The sequence below is a fragment of the Corvus kubaryi genome, unplaced genomic scaffold (assembly GCF_017639235.1).
Source record: "Corvus kubaryi isolate FWS band 111438036 unplaced genomic scaffold, C.kubaryi_AGA036_p1.0 37396, whole genome shotgun sequence".
Lineage (NCBI taxonomy): Eukaryota > Metazoa > Chordata > Aves > Passeriformes > Corvidae > Corvus > Corvus kubaryi.
Genome location: NW_024581135.1, coordinates 27,076,754 through 27,100,349, shown reverse-complemented (window position 1 = coordinate 27,100,349; position 23,596 = coordinate 27,076,754). Strand labels below are relative to the sequence as shown.

General features: G+C 38.9%; 1 protein-coding gene across 4 annotated transcripts in view; it reads left to right on the top strand.

Moving 5' to 3' along the window:
- The window catches only part of AOX1 (aldehyde oxidase 1), a 41,163-nt gene extending 19,727 nt beyond the window's left edge, over nucleotides 1–21,436 (top strand). For 3 of the 4 annotated variants that reach the window (XM_042040889.1, XM_042040893.1, XM_042040891.1), the window contains 16 exons: nucleotides 768–864; nucleotides 1,804–1,928; nucleotides 3,391–3,524; nucleotides 6,143–6,230; nucleotides 7,727–7,813; nucleotides 9,291–9,482; nucleotides 9,776–10,003; nucleotides 11,047–11,142; nucleotides 12,069–12,197; nucleotides 12,655–12,729; nucleotides 14,561–14,613; nucleotides 16,219–16,333; nucleotides 16,955–17,020; nucleotides 17,614–17,802; nucleotides 18,242–18,409; nucleotides 19,364–21,436. In XM_042040889.1, the coding sequence (XP_041896823.1) occupies nucleotides 768–864; nucleotides 1,804–1,928; nucleotides 3,391–3,524; nucleotides 6,143–6,230; nucleotides 7,727–7,813; nucleotides 9,291–9,482; nucleotides 9,776–10,003; nucleotides 11,047–11,142; nucleotides 12,069–12,197; nucleotides 12,655–12,729; nucleotides 14,561–14,613; nucleotides 16,219–16,333; nucleotides 16,955–17,020; nucleotides 17,614–17,802; nucleotides 18,242–18,409; nucleotides 19,364–19,414 (1,893 nt within the window). In that variant the 3' untranslated portion in view covers nucleotides 19,415–21,436. Of the gene's footprint in view, nucleotides 1–767; nucleotides 865–1,803; nucleotides 1,929–3,390; nucleotides 3,525–6,142; nucleotides 6,231–7,726; nucleotides 7,814–9,290; nucleotides 9,483–9,775; nucleotides 10,004–11,046; nucleotides 11,143–12,068; nucleotides 12,198–12,654; nucleotides 12,730–14,560; nucleotides 14,614–16,218; nucleotides 16,334–16,954; nucleotides 17,021–17,613; nucleotides 17,803–18,241; nucleotides 18,420–19,363 lie in introns of all 4 variants that reach the window. The other variant, XM_042040890.1, reaches the window with a different exon arrangement.
- Nucleotides 21,437–23,596: the final 2,160 nt, after the last annotated feature.

Here is a 23,596-nt window from a genome sequence, read left to right as displayed (position 1 = left end):
ATTATCTCTAGCATTTTTATCTGTTGTCTAGCTTGAAAGCTAGGCTGGAGACATAGAAATTGTTGAGGGAATATGAAGGAAAGGTGTTAGGATGTACAACATTTTAGAAATGTAATGTGGGAGTCCCAGGGAATATGGATTTATCCTGGATTAAAGAGAGTAGAAGTAGGGAAAAAAGGACACACTTGGCAGGGAGCCAACATTAGTTCTGGTGTCAATTCACAACTTGTTTTAATAATGTGTGTGTGGTCTAATGGAACAATCTTTCTGATAGAAAAATAGAAGTAGTCTCTTCTTAAAGACTGGCAAATTTTGTTAACATTTCATTAGAATTGAAATTTATTTCTTACTAGAAATAAAGCAAATGCTACTTTATTAATTAGATTCCACCTTTACTTAGTCCTTGTCATTTCTTCCCCTCTTAATGGCAGCACTCTTTGGATGATGTGGTTGCATTCTTACTCTGTGGTGTCTTGGTCAGTTCTGGATGTATGACAGGGAAGAGCAGGTTGAATAAACTGCATGCATTTCCTTCAGAAACTGCAATCATCAGTTACACAAGATACATCAGGAAAGAATTGCTGGAATTAAATAAACAAACTCAACAGTGACAATAAAGTGATGAAGTACAGTTGTTCATTGACTTTGGTAGCTGGTGATTCCAATCTCTGAAGACAATGGTGTTGGTCCTGAGACTAAAATGCTGCAACAAGCTGGGAATCTTAAAAATACTTTAAAACTCCTATTTCTCTTTTTCTCCGTTGCAGGAAGCTATAAAGCACAACTCGTTCTTTGAGCCAAAAAGAAAATTAGAACAAGGAAATGTTGATGAGGCATTTGAAACTGTTGATAATATAATTGAAGGTAAACTGCAGAATACATTTGATGAAAAATTTTTGGTTGTCAGTATTTGGCTTTGGCTGTCTGCTCTTCCAGTCCCAGTTCCACCTTTTTTCCGTATAGTCATTAGGCGTGAGAAAACTCTTGGGCACTTGGAGGACAACATGACTAAATCTAGTGTATTGTTGTTCTGCTACTACATTCAAGCTTTTTGCATCATCTGTTCTTGAAAAAAGTTACAGAATAATTAGGTTGGAAGGGTGTCTTCTAGTCCAACCTCCTGCTTAAAGTAGGTCTGGTTAGAGCAGGTTATTAAGGGCCATGTCCCATCATGGTTTTAGTATCTCCAGATATGGAGATTATGCAACATCTATAGGCACCTGTTCCAGTGTTTCACAGCTTTCATGCTGATTTTGATTTTTCTTCTATCTAGCTGGAATTTCTTGTGTTCATTGCCGCCTCTTATCCTTCCACTGTACACCTCTGAGAACAGTCTGGCTTGCTCTTGTCTACACCCTTCCATTAGGTAGTTGTAGACAACAATAAGATCTCTTCTTAAACCTTTTCTTCTTTTGGGTGAAAAATTGTAGTTCTCTCAACCTCTTGTCATGCATCCTGTGGTTCAGCTCCCTGATGATCTTGGTGGCCCTCTTCTTCACCTGGTCCAGTATGTGCATGCTTTGTTTAACTCATCTATGTTTTACTTATTGTTGTCACCACTTGTGGGCAATATTGTTCTACTCTTAATCCAGTTCTGGTGATGCAACTGGAATAAGACCGATTTAATATTACAAGGATTTTAATTTGTATTTTTATTTTAGGTGTTGTTCTTTCACACAAGGAGTATAGAGGATTTGATACTGATTGCCATAATTTAAATTATGATGGGTTGTTAGTTCTTCTCTGGTTTGTTTCTTCTGTCCTTTTCCCTCAGTAACACTTGTGTCTTTCTCTTTGGGTCAGGGGAGATTTGCATTGGGGGACAGAAACACTTTTACATGGAGACTCAGAGTATGCTTGCTGTTCCAAAAGGAGAGGATAAAGAAATGGATATGTATGTGTCAACACAGCATCCAGCAATTATTCAGGTAATGCAGAGCATTCTCAGAGAAAGTGTTTGGGCTTGTGACAATAGAGCTTTTAAAATTTGGTTTACAAATCTGTATGAACAGAAGCCATAGAAAGATGAAATTGCCCATCTGGATTGTCCAGTAACAGCTACTTTGTAGTACTGCTGTATTCTGATAAACACTGAGCACTACACTGTCAAGATAAAGCTCTTCTTTCCCTTTGAACAAAGTACTTCATACTCCACTACTGTAGGCATGAAAAACTCCCTGTGGAGTGCTGAAGTTCCTCCATCTTTGTTAGCTTTCCATTGGACTGAGGATCAATCTGTTCCCTACAGAATCAGAACCCACTGAGGATCTGACCAAGTCTTAACTAGCTGTAGGTGAGAGTGCTACTCCATGCAGCAGTCTCATAATCATAATCCTAGACTGGTTTGGGTTTCAAGGGACCTTTAAAGACTATTTAATTCAACACCCTTGCCATGGACAGGGTTATCTTTCCCTGGACCAAATTTCTCAAAGTCCCATCCAATGTGGCCATGAACGCTCTCAGTGGTGGGGTGTCCACAGCTTGTCCACAGCCAAGCTGTTCCCTTGGCTCACCACTCTTACTGTAAAAAAAATGCTTTCTGATGTCCATTCTAAACCTGCCCTGTTTTACTTTAAAACCGTGGCCCCTTCTCCTGTCAATACAAACTTTGCTAAAAGTCTTGCTCTGTTTCTTGTAAACCCCCTTTATATTTTGAAAGGCCACAGTAAAGTCTCCCTGGAGCTGTCTTCTCCTGGCTGAACAACTCCAAGTTTCTCAGTCTTTCTTCAGAGTAGAGGTGTTCTAGCCTTCTGATCATTTTCATGATGGTAAATGACAAAGCAAAGCTGCCATAGCTTGTGGCCTACATAGCAATAGCTCTAATGCATGAAACTGATGGTATTTCAGACTCAACACTGGCATTTTCAACGTTCATTGAGTATTCAAAGCCCAGTTCAGCTCCCTTTATCATTTCCATTATTATTATATTGCCAATAGCCAAGTAGGACAAACTTTGTGTTTGAGAATATGATTTGAAGCAAAAACATTCCTGACACTAGCAAGACCTTAGATTATTAAAAAAGTTTCATTTTAAATAAAAATAAAATGTATTATCTTAGTAATAAAAATAGTAGAAATTGTATACTAATCCATTTTTATTATACCTGAAGCTTCTTACTGTTTAGTTAATATAATCCAAAGGTATTATTTTTCACGTTGGCCAATGGCCCTTTCACGGTCTGCATGGTAAAGATTTTAAATGTGAGTGCTGCTGAGAGTTTGTTGTTATTCTTTCTTTGCTTTTTAACCTAGGGTAAAGGAAAAACTATATTCATCTGATAGAAGAATAGAAACATCTATGGAACCCTTTTCTAGAAAAGTTTTCTATTTCAGAACCTAACTTTTAGGCTTAGTTTGAGTTGGCATAACATACTGACACTTGTTTTACAGGAGATAGTAGCTGCGAGTTTAGGTGTTCCAGCCAACAGGATCATGTGCCATGTTAAACGAGTTGGTGGAGCTTTTGGTGGGAAAATCCTGAAAACTGGCTTACTGGCGTCAGTTGCTGCAGTGGCAGCACACAAGTAAGTGCAGTATGTGTGTGTTGGGATAGGAAAAGAGAATGAGGCAAACAAGTTTTCCATTTTGTCTAAAATGCTTTCTCCTTTCCCAAAGCTGCTAGTCAAAAAGTCATACAATCCTGACTTCACGTTTTGTGAGACTGTTTGCTGCATTTCTTTGCTTTGTTGAACTACTTATATTAAGCAGCTCTAGCCTCAACTAAATTAATGGACTGCAAGAAGTTGGTATTAGTATAAGCCAGAAACACTCAACAGGACCAGTCCCTAACTACTAAGACTTTGTATTGTACATACATTAAAGCACAGCATTAACCATCCAGATGTGAACTTCACTGACACAGCAGGATGCAGAAGGAAGGGTTCATGAGTGGAACTGCTTTTAAGAACAAGCAGTTCTAGTTCAGTCCTCAACGTCTTTCAGTCAAAATTAGCTTAAATCTGTGAGGTATTATGCTTTTTCTAATACTGCTTGAATTAGTCTAAGAACATTAATACGTAAAGCTCCATCCCCCATATTCCAGATTTGGCAGGGCAATATTGGCAATTTGCTGTCAGGGCATACTAAAGTCCTTTAAAAGCGTAACTGATTTGCTACAGAACTCACATCAGGCTACATCCTGTCAGCCAAAATGGTCTTGTCATCTGAGGAGTTAGCTCAATATGTTTATATTGCTTCTACTGTCACTGTTATAAAAATGGTTCTTGATTTTTTTTGGCCACATTATCTGTGTTTTTTATTAACCAGTAATGCTAAAAATAATATTTCTTTTATGGTTTAAACTATCTTTTTTTATTCGTAGGACCTTATTTTACACCTTATGCCCATTTTTCTAAAGTAGTTATTTTAATTTGTATATGCATCTCTAGACTAATTTTCTTATTTTATTGTTATTTGTATTTTGGTTTTATTACAAGGTTCTCTATTTCAGTATGATTCTGAATAGCTAAGAGGTAATGAACACTTAACACTGCAATAGTGTCATAGGTTAGCAAGCATAGTCCCGGAAGGGACGTCCTTGCTAAGGGGTGCTTACAGTTTCCTCTGGGAACTGATAGAACCTATCAGCTGGCCAGTTTGAATATGGACAATTCTCTAAGCCACTTAAAGTTGTGATCACCTCTGTGATCCACATTTAAGAATAGGCAAACTCCCCCTCCAAGCTCTCTCTCGTTTCCGGCGCTGGGACAAGTGGCTGCAGGCCCCGTGTGGGGGCCAGCGGGCCCGGCCAGGCCCTGCCTGGGCCAGGCCGGGCCGGGCCACGGCCATCCTGAAGCCATGGACCTGTTCCAGCTGTGGAACCCCCCCACTGCCTTGCCGTGGGCAGCCGGAGCGGCTCGGCTCTCCCCCCTCTCCACTGCGATAAGAAAAATACAACATTCCAGCTGCAAAGCTGCAAGGCCGAGGTGAGATTAACCCTTTTTATTGCTGTGAAGAGCTGAAAACCTGAGGGAAGAGAGAGAGGAGATGCTTAAAGCTGAAAGTCTGTTGTGAAGCTATGATATATCAGAGTATCCTGTTGTAATTTCATGAAGATATGGGGGGTGGAGTGTTCAACTCGTGAGCAAAAGCACCTGCGCTGAGATAGGCAGATGCTGACGCAGCTGTAATTTCATGAGAAGTTTGGACAGGGAGAGATGAACCAGATGAGGACTTTTGCTCCAAACGGGAAAGGAGAAAACCTCAGTCCGTAGAGATGAACCAGATGAGGACTTTTGCTCCAAATGGGAAAGGAGAAAACCTCAGTTCCTAGAGATGCTCCCAGAGATAGTCCTAACGATGAAGATGATGAAGACCCTTTGCTCCCAGGGAAGGAGAAGGGCCTCTGTTTTTGTTTCTGAATGGCTCAACCTTAAAATTGTACCCCAGAAAACTTCAAGAGTGGACCCTCGAAAGCAGTTGCGGGAAAAGCTGCAAGTCGGGGGAAAGGACTCACACGCAGGCAGAGAGACTCCTCTTCCTAAATGGACTGAACAATATTTGGAAGTGGGTGGCTGTCTCGTTGTGATAATGTTTTCATAGCATGAGCAAGAAGAGACTTCTCTTTCTAAATGGACTGAACAAGGTTATTATGGAAGTGGTAAACAGACTGACCATCTTAAGGGTTGTCTTTTCACATTGTCAGTGGGAGAAGGGAGGAAGGTGGGGGGAGGAGGAGAGTTCTGAAGGTGGTATAATTTTTTTTCCTTCTTCTTTTAGGTCTGTTAATAAACTTCTTTATATTCTTTCAAGTTTGGTGCCTGTTTTGCATTTCTCCTAACTCTTATCTCACAGCAGATAAACAGTAATGAGTATTTTGGACCAAACCACTACACTAAATTGGTGTTTCCGCCCGGTTACAAACCGAACCCGCGACAAATAGTTTCTTCAGGAGTAGTTTGCACTGAGTTATCTTGTTGGCTTTCACAAGATGAAATGAAAATTCTTACATGATTGTAAATGTGAGAAATATGAACTCTGGTTATAGGTTTAAGCATATATTCAAGCTTATTAAAGTTAAGTTTAATCTAAATGCATGTTTGTATGCATGGCTGTATCTGGTTACATGATGAATAACCATAGCCATCTTATTCATAACATTCCTTATTTTAATTGCAATTTGACTTTTCTTTTTTGGATTTAGAACTGGCAGAGCAGTCCGTTTTATTCTGAGCCGAGAGGATGATATGGTAATCACTGGTGGCCGACATCCTTTTATTGCTAAATATAAAGTGAGTGCCACTAGAATTCAGTGAAAAAATACCCACCTATATTCTGTGAATAAGTATTTCAATGTTACTGGTTAATGTGTTCTATTAATGAAAATTAGTATAATCAATTCAATTTTAAACCAAAACTACACGCCAGGAAACCAAGAGAAAGTTGCTGTACAGCCCCTTTGTCTGCTTCATCTACCTCTGTCTCTTCAGGGTTTTATTTAATTTTTTTTCTAGTTCCTTCATGTCCTTTTCCTTTTATAGCTCTTTCTGCCTTTCTTTCTTAGAACAGGAGCTAACCTATATCAGACTTCTTCTGCAGAACTTTATTTTAAACTCTCCATATGGTTAGATTCACACAAAGAAGCAGCTAATTTTTCACAGAAACAGTGTCATGCAGAAAACTCGCCCTATGGAGGAAATGAATCTCTTCCCTGCCCATGCACTGTCATCAGTCATAATTATTCATTAGGATAATTTCTGCCTTCTTTTCCTTCTCTACTTGTCATATTAATTATGTATGCCAGCCACCATAATGGGGTTTAAATCCAAGTTTCTGCTGAATCAATAAACTGAAAGATTTCTCTTTAAAAGTACCTTTTGTTAATAGCACTACAGCTCAAGCTGGATGCCTTCAAAGACAGACCCTGAACAACAGGATTCCTGGGCAATTATAGCCTTACAATCTTAAGTTCCCCATCCCTGACAGTTCAGACCAAGAGTAATATTAAGGGTCTGGAGTCTTCACGTTCTTCATGGGTTTCTTTCATTGTCTGTAGCTGGGCCATTTCTTTTCTTATATCTAAGTGTGCTGCATCTGCTAGAGATTGTAGCTTCTTTATCTTTCAGCTTGAACTGGCTCTGAGGCCTTCTTTTACTTGACTAGGTTACAGCTCAACATACCTTGGTGAAAGTTCACAGCTTGCAGCCTAAGGCTGCAGCAAATTTATCTGCTAATACTAAGCAAGTTGCATGACATACTACCTAGGTAAAGTAAGAGAGGTTTTATAAGATGCTTCCCTAAAGCTAAAATGAGCTGTAGCTCATGTTGAGAATTCAGGAACTGTTAGTGATAACAGGTGAAAAGAGGGATGTGAGATAAAGATAACATTTCTTCATTAATAAACACAAATGTCATATTCCATCTGCCAGACACTATTCTTACCATTAAAGTGGGATTTGATTTTATCTACAATAAACTTTCCTAGGTGACACACTTCTCAGCCATCTCAGGCAATATAGAGGAAGCCACTGCTTCTTCCTTTCCCAGTGGGCTGATGTTGCTTATTATATGCTGTACCTATACAGATCACAGATGCCAGGTGGGAAAGCCCATATCTTAGAAACATTCTTTCTCTCTTGCCTTTCTATAGTTTCAGTGAATGCTGGCCAGAAATTAATAGTGCAGTATTACCCTGAATGTATGGGTTATGTTAGTTTTCAAAATATAAAAGCACTTAAGAAACAAATGAATGCCAAATTCTAAATAACATACTGTTGTAACCTTCTAGGTTGGCTTCATGAATGATGGTAAGATCAGAGCTGTGGATGCCAAATATTATATTAATGGAGGATGTACCCCTGATGAATCTGTCCTGGTAAGGATTTTATACTGACAAATCTTATAATATGGAGGAATCATTAGCTGGAAAATTATGAAGGTCAAATTCCTTTGCCTATATATTATTAAACATATAGACTTTTGATACAGGGATTATGGGTTGTTGGAAGAATCTGCCCTGAGTAGGTTATCGTTTCCATATTCAATTTAGTGAAGCATGTTACTACTTTTTTATATTACCCTACACATTCCCTTCATGAATGTTTTCTCAGGCTTATTTTTCTGTTATGAACATCTCAACTAACAATGTGTTCCTTTTAAAATACGTAGTACCTGCATTTGTCCCTGCCTAAAGCTTTATGTCCTCAGGGCTGGGAAGACATTTCTTAGCCTTCAGAAAATTCATAGTTATAGTTATCCTGTTGCTGTCCCTATACATTTCTGTACTGGGTCAGTATTTATTGTGCTGTATACCTCAGTTCCTCACTTACAGGTCTGCAAAGTATAAAATGTTTCTTGCTTTGATATCATCACTAGATATTTGTGTTTGTACACGCTATTCTAGCTGTAACTGAAATGTTTGCTGTACTACCCCTCATCTGCTTGTCATTGCCCCACCTATGAGTATTTTCTGCATCCTGAAATCTGTCAGTGTAACTGCCCATGGTACTGCTGCCTAACCTGGTTCTGAAAAATAGCCTAGGTTAGAAGAAAACCCATTATTAGAAGCATGTACATTAATGCAGATCATGTAAGAACTGTCTTAAGATGAAGTTCTACAATGATACAGTGAAGCTGGTGGGCCTAGCACGAATGACAGAGGCTTAAATTTGTCATTCTGAGAAATCTACTTAACACTGAAGAGAGACAGTGACCTCTTTTGATTAGGCATCAAAACTTTTTTTTTAATTATATTTTTATTTTGATACTGACTCCTAGAGCCTAATTTGAGGTCTCTAGTACAGGATTTTCCTCTTCATGTGGTTTTGTGTTTGTCATTGTAAATTTCTAAATTAAAAACTTAAGGACAAGAAGACATTGTAGACTGCAGTACATATGCTTTCTGGTGGAACTAAACTTTACGTGTGGACTTCCATAGGATGTGATAGTTCAGAATGCTTTCATCAGTTCCTTTCATAGCTACTGTTGCTTTAAATCTAATCTGCCTATTTTTAGTTTTGTGTGGCTTTTGGTATTGAAGTAGGAGCAAAATCAGTCATAAAATGACACATTTGCTACATCCTTAACTAATGATAACATTCAAGTACAAGTAACATCAGCTGTGTTCTGTATAAAAAAAAGCCCCTGGAAATTAATATATTGCATGAGAAATGTATTAATAAAGTCTCTATGTGTGCATGAGTACTTACAACCAGTGATTGCCAGAAAGCAAATTTTAAAGCTAATTGTCTCAAGTTAAGGTCTTTCATATAAGAGATGCGGAAGATTTAAATGTCAATTTGAAGGAAGCACTGTTCTGACATTAAACAAGATCTGTTTATCCCCTACTTCAGGTAGCAGAAGTGTCCTTATTAAAAATGGACAATGCATACAAGATTCCCAACTTGAGATGCTGGGCTTGTGTCTGCAAAACAAACTTGCCATCAAACACAGCATTCCGAGGCTTTGGCTTTCCTCAGTCAGGACTGGTGACAGAAACTTGGATAACAGACGTTGCAGATAAAACTGGTTTATCGCCAGAAAAGGTGACTAAATGCAGGCCTATTCTCTCCTGAAATGAAGTCTATGGAACTGGAAAGTTAAAAACCTTTAGATTAGTTTAATTTTTAGAACAATTCTTTTCTAAGTCAAACATAATTTGAGCTGAAATTCATATTTTTTTAAATCAATGTCTGGTTTTTGAATGAATAGCATGGTCTTACAAATTGGTAACTGTTCAAAAAACATACAGTGATCTTCTTGTCATCTATTAGTCCTCCCAGATGGTCAGTTTGCCTTTAACAGGATTGTGTGATAACTGTAATTTCATTTTTTTCAGATTAAGGAAATAAATATGTATAAGAAGAATGAGCAAACACACTTCAAACAAAAACTTGATCCACAGAATTTAATACGGTGTTGGAATGAATGTATGGAGAAATCTGCATACTACAGTAGGAGAACAACAATCAATGAATTTAACAAAGAAAATTACTGGAAGAAAAGAGGTATTGCCATTGTACCAATGAAATTTCCATTTGGACTAGGTACACCTTACCTTTCTCAGGTGAGATTCATTAAAGAATAAGTGAGCTAAGCATTTTATCCATAGAAGATTACAGTCACTTTATCTTAAGATACAAAACAAATATGTTATCTTTCAACTCCTGGAAAATGATCATCCTCCTGATGGTTGTTCCCTGAAGAGGCTGTACTAGCTTGTAGCTCTCTTCAAGCTGAGATCAAAGTTGTTTGGTTTTCAGGACTCAGGCAGCTTGGACCCTGCCTACCTAAAGGCTAGTCCTATTTGTTGTGGTGCAGTGTTGGAATAGGTGAGTTGAACACATTTACAAAAAGTTTTTGAAGGCTGATAGAGAAATGTTCATTGAATAAGTTGTCCACTCCAGAAATAGTTCTGACCCTCCTCTTTCTGATGATGAGGGTACTGTGGAATGCTGCTCTTAAAGACTTAACCCTTTGATGCCATCAAAGGCGAAGGTTAAGGAAGGAAAAAAGCACAGTAGTATTTTTGGTCCTTGTATTTTTTTTAACATAGGTGTCTAATTCTTCTGAAACAGACAGCATTCTATCAATTGAAAATTAATTAATTGACTGACTTATGTCATATCAAACTGGCTGTCTCTGCTCAGCATTAAAGTCACAGGGTCTTTGTAGTCTACAGCTACTTCTAGCTGAGTCTAGGAAGAAAATTTCATTCAGAGATTCAACTCATGCAACTGAGAAACCTCCGGGACTCTCACATGTCAGTGAGAGAGAAAATGGAGCTTGCAGCAAATTGCGCTTACAGCCACTACTGAGGGGTGTCCTCCAGCTTCTTTTGGAACCACTGAGATACAGTTGCCAGGTGTAGGTTTATTTCAGGATCTAGTAACAGAAAAAGCAGACCACCAAGGATTTGTATCTTTTTCTTTTGAAGTTCATTATAGAGGAAGAGCAGCAAGTAGCATTTCATATTTTGCCTTATATTCCTAAGCATTAAACAGATAAACTGAAATATACTTAAACACTTTGTCTTTTTTTAATTCAATTCATCACCACATACAACACATTCCTCACTAGTCTGATCTTGACTTTGTTTTTCTTTTTTAGGCTGCTGCACTGGTTCATATTTATACTGATGGGTCTGTGCTTCTGACACATGGTGGAATTGAAATGGGGCAGGGTATTCATACAAAAATGATCCAGGTAAAAAATGATCTAAATAAATATTGCCATGTGCTTTATCTTTCCTGCAGATAAACAGTGTAAGGGTTTTCTTTTTGGTTAGTTAGTGTACCAGCAGGACAGTTTCTTTATCAACATAGCCACTACTTCTTTGCATTGATAGAATTAGAAAGCAAAGGTACCTTCATTAAGAGTCATAGAGGCAGAAAGAAGGAAAAAACTGACTGGTTTTTGTTCTTCCAATAGCATGTGAAGAGGCTTATTAGAAATAAGATTTTGAGGGGCTAATCCCATAAAACCCATAGTGAAAAAGGCAGACACTATTCACACAGAATCACCAGGTTGGAAGAGACCTTCAAGATCACCAAGTCCAAGCCATGCCCTAACACCAGCTCAACTAAACCATGGCACTGAGTGCCACATCCAATCTTTTTTCAAACACATCCAGGGATGGTGACTCCACCAGCTCCCCAGGCAGATGATTCCGGAACTTAATCACTCATTCAGTAAAAAACTTTTTCCTAACATCCAACCTAAATTTCCCTTGGCGCAGCTTAAGACTGTCATGATGATAACATTATGATCATATTTGGTTAATGGATAGTTCTGAGACAGATCTGTGAAAGTATTTATCAAGTCAGTGAAAGTTTGGGACGTGGGCTTGTATAATTTGCTCTAAGTCTTTCAGGGTATAAGCAGGAAAATCAGGAATGAGTGTTGGAGTTCAGAGTCTCAATCCAGCATTTGAGTACAGCTGGAACATTGTCCTTCTTTTCTGTTTCTTTGTTCTAACAACTTGGACACAATGATTTCAGCTGGAGATTGGAAGAGAACTCGCTTAAACTTTTATCTTTCCTGGTATTCCTGACTTCTAGCAAATACTGGGGAGTTGTTGGAGTGTTTAGATTGTTTCTAAAACAAAGAATATGTTGTTCTTCCTGAAACAGGTTGCTAGTCGGGAATTGAACATCCCCATGTCATGTATTCACTTCTGTGAAACGAGCACAACAACTGTTCCCAATGCATGTGCCTCGGTGGGATCTGCAGGGACAGATGTCAATGGCATGGCTGTGAAGGTAAAGAGTAGTATTTAGCTGAAAAAAAACCCCGATCCCTTGAGGTATATGTTTGCCAAACTTTAGGTACTAGTGATCCCATAAAAATCAAGTTTGGGATTACCAATACTGCTGGAGGTGGCCAAGAAGAAACATGACTTGACAGTTTCTCAATAACGGTGCTTATGAGTTTTCAGAATATGATCTGGACTTTCCCAAAAAGGCTTACACTTTCCAAAATCTTTCTTTCATCTAACAAGATAACTAGTCCCATACAAGTCTTGCACCCTTGTTCATGTTTGAAATCTAATGATTCATACAGATTCCAGCCCTTGTAACTTAACACTTCCTGCAATACCTTTTCACACTAAGATGACAGTAAAGCATATACTAATTAAGTAGTAACTAGAACATAACTTGAATAGTAGCAAATGTATCTGTGTTAATTTTGTGGTATATTCTCCTGGCTTCTCACCAGGATGCTTGCCAAACTCTTCTGAAACGCCTGCAGCCCATCATCAAGAAGAACCCAACAGGGACCTGGAATGATTGGGTAAGACCTGTGAATCCTACGGAATGTGTTTGAGTGCTGGCAGAAACTGTGATATATGTATTGTAGTCTATAAATCTGCTCAGCCTAATAATCCTAAAGTTAAAAACTGTAGAAACAGGCTATTTCACAAACAGATGAAATGCAGAATAGTCAAGAGATGGTTCTTGGCCAGGCACAAATGATTATGTGGAAGATAACAACTAGATTTATTGCTAGTACAGTATTTAAATATTGCCAGTGCAATATCCAAGTAACAAATCTATCATCTGTTACAACGGATTATAGTAAGATCAGGTTATGGTCCCTCCTGTTGAGGAGGGAGATCCCCTGGCTTTCTAAACTTTTCAGTGGAGTCTACGTGCAGCTAGGTCTACTTAGTCTCAGATGTGGTCCACAGCCTATGTCTAAAGGGCTATGATATGTTGTGGTGTAACCTCAGCCAGCCACCAAGCACCACACAACTGCTCACTCATTCCCCCACCAGCAGAATCAGGGAAAGAGTCAGAAGAGTGAAAGCTAGAAAACTTGTGAGTTGAATTAAATGGGTGAAGCAAAAGCCATACACACAACCAAAGCAAAGCAAATAATTCTTTCAATCTTTCCCATGGGCTGGCAGGTGTTCAGCCATCTCCAGGAGAGCAGGGCATCATCACACGTATTGGTTACTTGGGAAGACAAACACCAGCACTTCAAATGTCCCCCTGTTCCTCCTTCTTCCCCCTACTTTCTATACTGAACATGATGCCATATGGTATGGGATATCCGTTTGGTCAGCTGGGGTCAGTTGTCCCATCTGTGTCTCCTCCCAAATTCCCATGCACCTCCAGCCTCCTCACTAGTGGGGCAATCAAAAAAAGCAGAAAAGGCCTTGTCTCTGGGTAAACCCTTCTTAGGAATAACAAAAACACACTAATCCAAAACACCTAATCTCCTCTACTAGGTACAAAATTAATTTGGATGATTCAGACACACCAAAAGTATTATCAGAAATGGCGGACCAAAGAAAGAATGTTAACATATGTAGAGAAGTAATTTTATATCTTACAAAGTCAGTAAAACCAACCAAAAACGCCACAAAAACTTTTTGACTTGTAAACGGAGTAAATCTAACATGAGAATCCCTCAAAGGGAATAGATTTGGTACCTCCTACTGTCACTTTTATGACCGGCAGAACTTACAAAGAGCATTTCTCTTGAAAAATGTCATCTTTGTGCAAATAGGTCATGCAGATCTTTTATGTCAGTGTGCTGGTTTGACCTTGTCTGGACTCTAGGTGCCCAACAAGCTGCTCTATCAGTCCCCTTCCTCAGTGAGATAGAGGAAGAAAATAAGATGGAAAAGCCCTGACGAGTCAGTGGGTAAAGATAAAGGCAGTTTATCAAAGAAAAAGCAAAAGGTTGCACATGCACATGGTCACATGACCCAATATAATCAGTGACTTATCAACCAGATCTGTTTAGCTGACAAGGAGGGACCCATTTCTATTGAACTTGATCAGAGAAATTGAGCAGGGCCCTTTCTGACTATGGCATTACCAGCAATAAAGATTCAGCGAGAGCACCACTGTTGACAGGTCTATTCCTTCTAGTATTGCCAAAAGAATTCAGATTGTTCATGCAAAGGGGGTTTAGTTCTGAAGTCTTAGGCACCATGTGCAGCTAAACATGCTTAACTCAGCTTGTCTTCCTTTCTTTACAAGTTTTACAGTTTGGGGTTTTTAAGTAAATATGTGTGGGTAAGTATATATATGTAAATAAAGTAAATATACCTATGCTGTGTTCCTTCCTGACTCCTTCCTTGGCTTACCACAAGCACTGCTATATTTTACAGATTAAAGAAGCATTTAAACAGAGTGTGAGTCTTTCAGCTACTGGCTATTTTAGGTAATATATTTTTGTTCCTTAAAAATGCATAAATTAGACCAGGACTGATTTCTGAAGATAACTAATGCTGTAAATAGAAGATCCTGTCAAATAGGTCTTTCTAATAGCTCATTTTATGTTTTAAATAATTAGTTGATATATGAAGGGTTGGAAGCATAAAGTTTTGGTGTTAATTTATGTCTAGCCCTCTGTGGACTCTCTAGAAATTATTAATAGAACATTTTGCCATCTTTGCTCCATGATTTGACATTTAGCAAACCAGAAAGCATCAAGAAAGTGACTGCTGCCTGTAACAGTCATGTGCAAAGTGGGATATAGGTTTTTAACTGGAGACTGTATTGCTATAAGCTATAAATATTGTTCCCACTGCTCTCAGAGTAGTCTCTTGGTCCTTTTTCTTTGAATTCTTTCACAGTGTTTATAAAGAACCAGAAATGAAAAATTTCTGTGCTATAACTCAGGTGGGATTCAAAGCAAAGCTTTTCTCTTAGCCTGCTGTGCCTTATCTTTTCTCTCCTTCTGCTGGTGGTTCTTACTTATTAATAGCAACTTTTCAGGTCTCTGGGCAGTCTGGAGTAAGTTGAAAGGGCACTTGGGAAGCCCATACTTTTTTAAAGCACCGAAAAATGTCCAAATAAAATGTCCCTTCCTGCTGTTAAGCCTGTTCAAGTATATCTTCTGCTTATGCAGCCCTTTAGGAATGTTAGTATCACCAAAGTAATGAACAACAGTGCTATCGACATTTAACGGTGTCCAAAACCATCTGCAGATCCCTGAGCCTCAGATCCTGTATTGATCTAGTTCTTATCCAGTCATATTCTCTACTTCCAGGAATCTCAAAGGCAGCTGAGGTAAATGGATTATGAGAAGTTGAGTAGATGGATTTTGTGTATCCCTTTTTCAGTGCATGGTTCTATACTATAATTGCTTTGTGATAATTTTAAATATGCTCAACAAAGAGATTTCAGTCATACATTGTTGAAAATACAGCTTAGTCACATAGCTCCCATATTTGGAAGACACCACATTTCACTGTCCTCTCATGTCCTTGGTTTTACCCCATCAGTCCTGACTACTATGGTGTCCTCAGTTAGTCCCACTCCCTTCTAAGTAATTACACCTTTCTTTCAATATTCCAGTTGTAACCCTCTCACTCAATTCTGTACGCTGTTTCTGTAATTTTGACTTTTTCATTTATGTCTTGTAAATTATTTTTCATAGGTCCTGACAAGTTTTCCTCCATTTTTCTGAATTCCTATATGCGCTATTATCCCAGTAACCATTATCTTAAATGTTTATTCTGTATTTGGTTACTGTGCTTTTATTAGTATATTTCTAGGAGTGTGCTGGTTATAGACTCTCCTGAACTGAAATAGCTTGCTCGTCTGCTGTATTTTATATAAATACCAGATGCATCAAACCTAAACTACTAGGCTTTGTAGGCTTTCATGAAATTTTGAAGTTCTGAGCTGTTACTTAAGATTTCACCTAAGATTTTGTACTTAAGATTTTGCAAGCAGTTTCAAACTCTTTTGTGCTCATCTGCTTTGTTATAATGCAAACTGTCATCGGTTTTCTTCTTGTGGACTTTGTTTCTTCCATCAGAGGTTACAATGAATACATGGACTGGGAGAAAGGGGAAGGACAGCCATTCACATACTTTCTTTATGGAGCTGCTTGTTCAGAGGTTGAAATTAACTGTCTAACAGGAGATCACAAGGTAATAACTGAATGTCAGAGAAGTTTTGGAAATAATGTGAATGAGGCTTGCTCCAACAGTCATTCAGGTTTGCATTAATAAGTCACCTGTCTTCACATGATAATAAATATATCAACAATGTAGATACAAATTACAGGTGGAACAGAATGAAAGCTCTGGAATATTAATCAGTTTCTGACACATCTGTGTTGATGTCGTATGTTCACCTTTTGGGTTATGGCTGACATCTAACATGTTCTTTGCTTGTTCTGTCCCTGTTTGCCAGCAAACACCTTATAGTAATATTCAATTTCCAGGCTTTTGACGATCTGGACACCTAAATGCTACAGACTGGTGATCCTATGCCCTCTATCTGTACCTTTTTATGCCTCTATCTGTACTTTTATATGGGGATTTCCTTGAGCAATGGGAAAAATCTGGTAGGGCTGTCTCTGGCTAAACTTCTGTTAAAGTTTAGACAAGTCCATTTTGCTTGTGGTGAGATATTGGAAATTATTCTGAAACATGCAGAGGCCTCTGTCTCAGTATTTCTTATTTCACTGAATACCAACTCTAACACATTATCTTCTAATGCTTTCAGTCCATCTCTCTGGGTGATATAAATCTGAATTTTATTAACAGAACCTCAGAACAGACATTGTTATGGACATTGGATGCAGCATAAATCCAGCTGTGGATATAGGACAGGTATGTGCCAAGAATTTTCTGCTGCCTTATTTCTATTACGCTATGGTCCTTATCCAAAATGAAGATTACCCCATTAATTCAGAAAACATTCATTTCTTACTAGATTATTAATCATATTAGAAGGTCTTTTGCCTATAGACTTGCTCCATTTGAATTAGTGTCTTATTAGAGCTTTATAGATTTCAAATAAGCTTGAATTTTGCCCATGGTGTCAACCTGTAGTACTTCCAGGATGCATGTATGCCTTCTATCTACTGGACTTCAATCCTGTTTGTGATCTACAGTCTCCAAGTTGTTTCACCTGCCTTCCCCACTTGATAGCAGGGAAACACCTTTATTAATTGCAGGCTGGTTCACAGATCTCATCACTTCATCATTCAAGTATCTGTCTTCTCAGGTATGAGAGAGAAGTGTGAAAGGTTTTCTGGTTACAGTTGCCCCAAAATGTTGAAGAATCACATTAGGCAAACAGAAGCATGTTAGGCCTCACATATATTAGACTAACAGCTAATGATACAAATGAGTTCTTGGTGAAGTTTTACTCAGTTAACCAAACATGAGTACATAAATGCTACTTCTTTTCTTATTTAAAGATTGAAGGTGCTTTTGTTCAAGGCATTGGACTGTACACAATGGAGGAGTTAAAGTATTCTTCAGAAGGAGTCCTCTATACTCGGGGTCCAGATCAGTATAAGATCCCTGCTGTTTGTGATATTCCAGAACAGTTTAGTGTTTCCCTACTGTCATCTTCTCAAAATCCTTATGCCATCTATGCATCCAAGGTAAACAAATCATCATGGGGCCTAATTCTTAGATCTCAGGCCAAACAGAGAAATTACTCTGATATAAAACACATATAAGTTTTCAGTTCCTCTTCTTTTGCATTTCAATGAAGTGTCCAGTAAATTGTTTTATTTATGACATTAGGGAAGATAATAAGAAAGGACATAAAGCCAGCTACTGTGTCACTTTAATGGTTGGCAAGAAGTGATTTTAGAGTTTTGTTAACAGACCATACACAGAAGCTGCAAGATGAATTTAAAGCCATACTTCTAAATGTGGTGATAAACTGAAGGGTTAGACTAAAAATATTAACGTGATTGATGGAGAAATCATGATGTCAATCAGAGTGTGCAGCTTACTTGTGTGTACTGTGCAATATGAAATAGAACTGCATGTGTGTATCTGTATGAGAGACTGGCTTTTTTCCATCTTTTTCAGGGGATAGGTGAGGCAGGACTTTTCTTGGGATGCTCTGTGTTCTTTGCTTTGAGAGATGCAGTAACTGGTGTGAGGAACGAAAGAGGACTGAAAAAGACCTTTGCACTGAACAGCCCTCTGACTGCTGAGCAAATACGGGCAAGCTGCGCTGATGCCTTTACTGAGATGGTAATAGAAGGTAGGGGAAGGGGCTGTTTGACTATAGCTGGGTAGGAGTGTTTACTGATTTTGGCACCCCTGAATAGTGGAGTGCCTAATGATGTCTCCAGTCAGTCATGCTTTATATACAGCTCCTTGTAATTGAAATGTCTGGTAACAGGTCTCATTTATACAAGTTATTTCGACAAATGTCGTTCAAACATTGTATTGGAATTTCCCTGGTTTCATATAATTTTTTTTCTTCGAAATTTACATAATTTTTACAACCCTCTCTTTCCCTGAACTCTCCTCCTTTCTTCTGTATGTCAAATCCCATAGAGGATTAAATAGCTCATCTTATTAACATGCAATGGATCAGCCTCTAAGCATCTTCAGTCTCCTTCCAGGTGCTTTGCCCCACTTGCTTGCTGGTACTGTCACTACATTCTGGTACTTCTTGCTATGCTCAGTACTCTTTGGGAGAAAAATAATTAACTCAGAGCTAATAAAAAGGGACAGAAGAAAAATAAACAAAGCAATACACTTTGTATAATGCTGATCCTTTATACTCTGTTTTCTGCAACTGTTCACTGTAGTCATGCTCCCACTGCTATTACAATTCTTTTTCTGGGTAAGTTTTTACTTAGTGAGGCAAGTTCCTTGCCAGTATATTAATCCATGCTGTGCTCTGAACCTCTGAGCCTCTGCTATGGAAACTTTGGAGCTCTCATTCATAGATTACTCCCATGGTATTTCTGTGATTGTGCTGAGGCACCATTGACCCCTGAATCAATAGGTTTGTGGGCTTCCTCTTATTGCAGGAACTTGCAGGAGGTGAGGTCCACCAGTGCAGGGACCATGCTTCTCCATCCCTCTTTAGTCCTAATCCCAGTTATCACTGACTTGGAGGCACCTGATAAGGGCAGTATTGGGAGTTTGCCAGTCAAATGAAGTCACTGTTGTCATTTCTTGCTTATCTCTTAGATGGCAAGCAATGAAGCTCCTTCCTCCGCTCCTCGGGCCACATCTGTGTGAATGACAAACCATAGTGCACAAGACCGGAATGGAAAACTGATTTACTGCCCAAGACACACTAATCAACACACAGATAAATGTATTTTCTCTTTTTCCAAATAGAATCAGCTGCCGAAAATATGCACTTTACATCTTCCATCCTTATCTTCATTCTTCCTGTATACTCATTACAGTATTTTGCTTAAATGCCTGCATTTAGTTGCTAGAAATACATCTTCTGCATTTGAACCATCTGTTTTCAACAAGAAAGATCTGCTGAGCAGCATAGCTCAAATGCTCTGCACGAGATGGAAGTTAGGATGAAGTGTAAAGGTATGCTAGATAACTCTCTGCCACATATTACACTAAACAGCTTCATATGATAAATGATTTTGTAATGGCTTCAGCTAATTTTCTAATACAGTTTTGAGTTTTGCAGTGAAGTGTGAGTGCAGAGATCTTTGTCAAAGACTCAGAACCTTGTTCGTTGGATTCAGAACCTTTTTGATCAGAAGTGATGCTCTGACTTGTAGTAAAGCTGGTTTAGATTCTTCTGGCACAGGTATCTTTGTGTTGAAAGCATGGAAGAAACAAGAGTTATGATTCTCTTTTGCTATGCCAGGCAAGTTGCCATGGCTGGCCTAGATATATAGAATTTTATCTCCAAAGTTGACAGAGTTGTAATTGCCCCAGAAGCTTTCTTTATCTCATGGAGCAAGCCAGAAGCCTCTGAACGTAATGGGAAAACTGACATGGAGTTCAGTGTGCTTTGAATGGGAGAATGGATGAACCTGTCTCTGGAAAGGGTTCTTAAGCAATGCTTAATCTTGTGCTCAGCCATGCAAGTACAGTTAGGAACTTTCTCCCACTCTTGGCCACTGCTGAAATAAAGAAGATAGAAAAAACCATAATGAGATCTAAGATGATCTGTGAAGATCCATCATCTGATGCTGCTAATGTTCAATGGAATTAGACCACACCCAAGCAGCAGCAGCTGGAGAAAACAGGAAAACATAAAGCTGCACTGTATTCAATGGTAACAATAATTCTGGTGTTAATAAATTTCAAGTATGTATGTATTCGTAACCTAAGGTGAGACCAAGATATAACTTCAAAGTTATGAAAGCTTCAGTCACAATATTTAGCTTTCAGCATCAGAATCCACAATATTGAATTCACTGACAGCTTCAGCCTTTCCTCCTCATCGAGTGCAAAGACAAAATTTCAGTTCTGAATGTGCACGCACATAAATACACAAATCTCCATGGTATTTGTATTTGGGACTTTGATATGGGATACATCCTGGTGTAGAGAAAACTTCATGTTTTTGGTGAGTCTACAGAAGTTACCTAAATTAGCACCTGAAAATATGCATCAGGTTCTTTGATAAGAAAACAGGAATGGGAAAATTGGTAGTTTATATGTTCAATGTGTGGTTTCAGTGAGTCTCTGCATCAGTTATTCCTTGCTAAGCATGGTGACTGTTCTTCCAGTTACTCATGAGTCACATTGCTCCAGCACTATGAAGACTGCCCTTTGTACTGGAAGTAAATGGCTTTAATTTGTTTGACATGTCAGCCTGCAGGCGCTATTATTCCACTGCTTCTCAGTGTTCCACAATATCCTCCTGTCGTCCTTTCATTTTATGAGCTGATACTGTATCTGTGACAGAAATCAGGTCAGTAACTTAAACAGCTTTTGCATTGGCTATTAAGAGATGAAATCTTTATTGTTTCAATTCGTCTTTCTGTGACCACTATGAGTCAGCGAAATGCAGTTGCTTAAACATAGGTGTCTAGACCATTTTAGATGTCTTAAGACAGCAGAGACATGGGACAGGAGAGCACAGGACTGGAAGATATGATATAGCAACTGGAGACCAGGCAGGTAACAGTAGTTGTAATCACTGGAAGTAGTACTGAAAGTGGGGTTTAGGCAGCTGAAGCCTTTTTGGTTTTACTTCATTTTCTTCACTTTCTTTGTATTAATTTGGCTTTTATATATTGTTAGAAGGTCAATAAATTAAATGTGAATGCTGCTGCCACAATTAGTTTTTCTGATTTGAAATATCTTCTTAGTTTCACTGTTTGGTGTTACAATCCCGTTATGAGAGATGCCCCTGCTCCACCTAAGGTGCAAACGAGACCCTATGCCAAAGTCAATAATCCCAGAGTCATTCTTCTGGAAGTACTACTTTTCTACAGTCCAAGTCTTGGGTATCCATGGGGCGTACATGCCATTCCCATAACTTGAGATAGCATGTGTATAAGCACTTGTTTCCTTTCCCATATTTTGTCACAGTGAGAATTTTTGTCCGGATGTTAACCAAACCCTTACCTCTGTTAGGTCTGGAATGAGCTCCTTCCTGCTGTGCCAACGGTGCTATCTCAGTTTCCATTATCTTAAGGGGACAATGTTTTGAGACAGGCAACTACATTCTTTAAGTCCTTACATATGGGTTTGTCAAGGACAGCTTGCAACCCCACGTGTCAGTACACCCCTAAATATGTGTGAATTCTGGGGTATACTGAAGCAGGGAGCCTACAGATCTACTGAACTGGGGGAAAGCTCTATCATCTCTTCTTGTCCTATGTACCTATGTACCTATGCACCAGCAAGAGTGCTGGTTCATTCCAAGCAAGTCAAATCTTGTAAAAATCTTGCCCAAACCTTGCAGGCAATGACATCTCCCCACCTGCAGCACTGAGGTGTTCACACTCCAAGGATTCATCATATTCTAGACCCGCACTTGGTTTTCTGCAGTGCAAATCTTGTCAGCTTCTCAGTCATTATTAACAAAGACTCCTCCCTGCCACTTTACAAGTGGCTCTTTTGTGTAGTTGCCTCAGTAAATTCTATAAATGTAGCAAATACGGGTTGTTGGGGTTTTTTGGGTCTGAAGCATATTAAGCTGTCTGCTGGCTTTGAAGTGTTTGAAAAACTGCATGGAAGCTAGAAATATCAGCAGTTAACCATCCTGACAGATGATAATATGGCTACCTGCAATGTTATGAATGAAGCATTCTCAGACTATACAGGGAGGCGGATAAGCAGAAATGTTAGGCTCCAAAGGAACTGACATATTGGATGGCTATTGACACGTTCATGTGCACTGTAACTGCACAGTTACACCCAAACTGGAGATGGTTCAGAAGAACTCTATCTACTGATTTTCTTCATGAGAGAAATGTTTCTGTAGCAGTCCACCATCAGCAGGCCCATTCTGTGTGGTGAAATCTTAAAATACCTAACATAAATACTAGGTTCTGGTTTGGAGGGTTAGCCTGTAAATTAGATATTGGACTGCCAAAATCAAGGATTTGGTCTGGTTCTTTCTTTTTTCAGGCCATTGAGCCTGCACTGTTGTACCTACAATGCATGAGGAATACTACAGTGGTTACTACTACTGCACTTGGCAGCACCCATTAAGGCTTTTGCCTACAGGGACCTAGTGACTGACATGACTCCAGTGCTTGTGTTGTGGTAGCTCTCAGGCATATGGTAGGGGATAACCACAAAACCAGAAGCATATCTCTGCTGAGAATCAGCTTCTTGCCTTCTAATGGGAGTGGCAGAAGATCAGGGACTGGCTACTTTGGCCTGCAAACCTTCACTCACTCTAAATGAAATACAGACAGTTTTACTCTAAAATTTAAAAATGGTAAATGAAACAAAAGACAGGTACATGCAATGGAGACTTTTGAAATATATATCCATAATTCTGCTTTAAAAAAAAATAAAGGCCAGCTGTAGTAAGGCATTTAAAGATTAATTTGTTTCCTGGACATGCATACAAAGAAATGGATGAGAATCTATAACCCCAAATCAGGATTTGGGACTTCTCTCTTTAAGAACACAGCATGTGTTGAGTGTGGTACCATGGGCATAGAACTGGCATGGCATAGAGACAACCAGAAGGAAATTTTAAATGTGTGTACGGTAGTAATGTTGATTTTGTTAAAACGTGGTCATTCTGCAGAAAGAAAAAAAATTGTAGATAGTTCAGGTCAAGCTAAAATGAGAACTGGGACTCCATAGCTTTGCATTTGGCACCCTAAAGAAGGGGGTAATGTTGCATGTCCTTGGTTCTAGCTTCAGGCATGCCTGTGTATTCTAAATTCATCAGTTACTCCATAATATACAGATCTGGAAGTAAAAAGGATAAACAGACCTGGAATTTGTAGCTCAAACTCAGAAATCCCC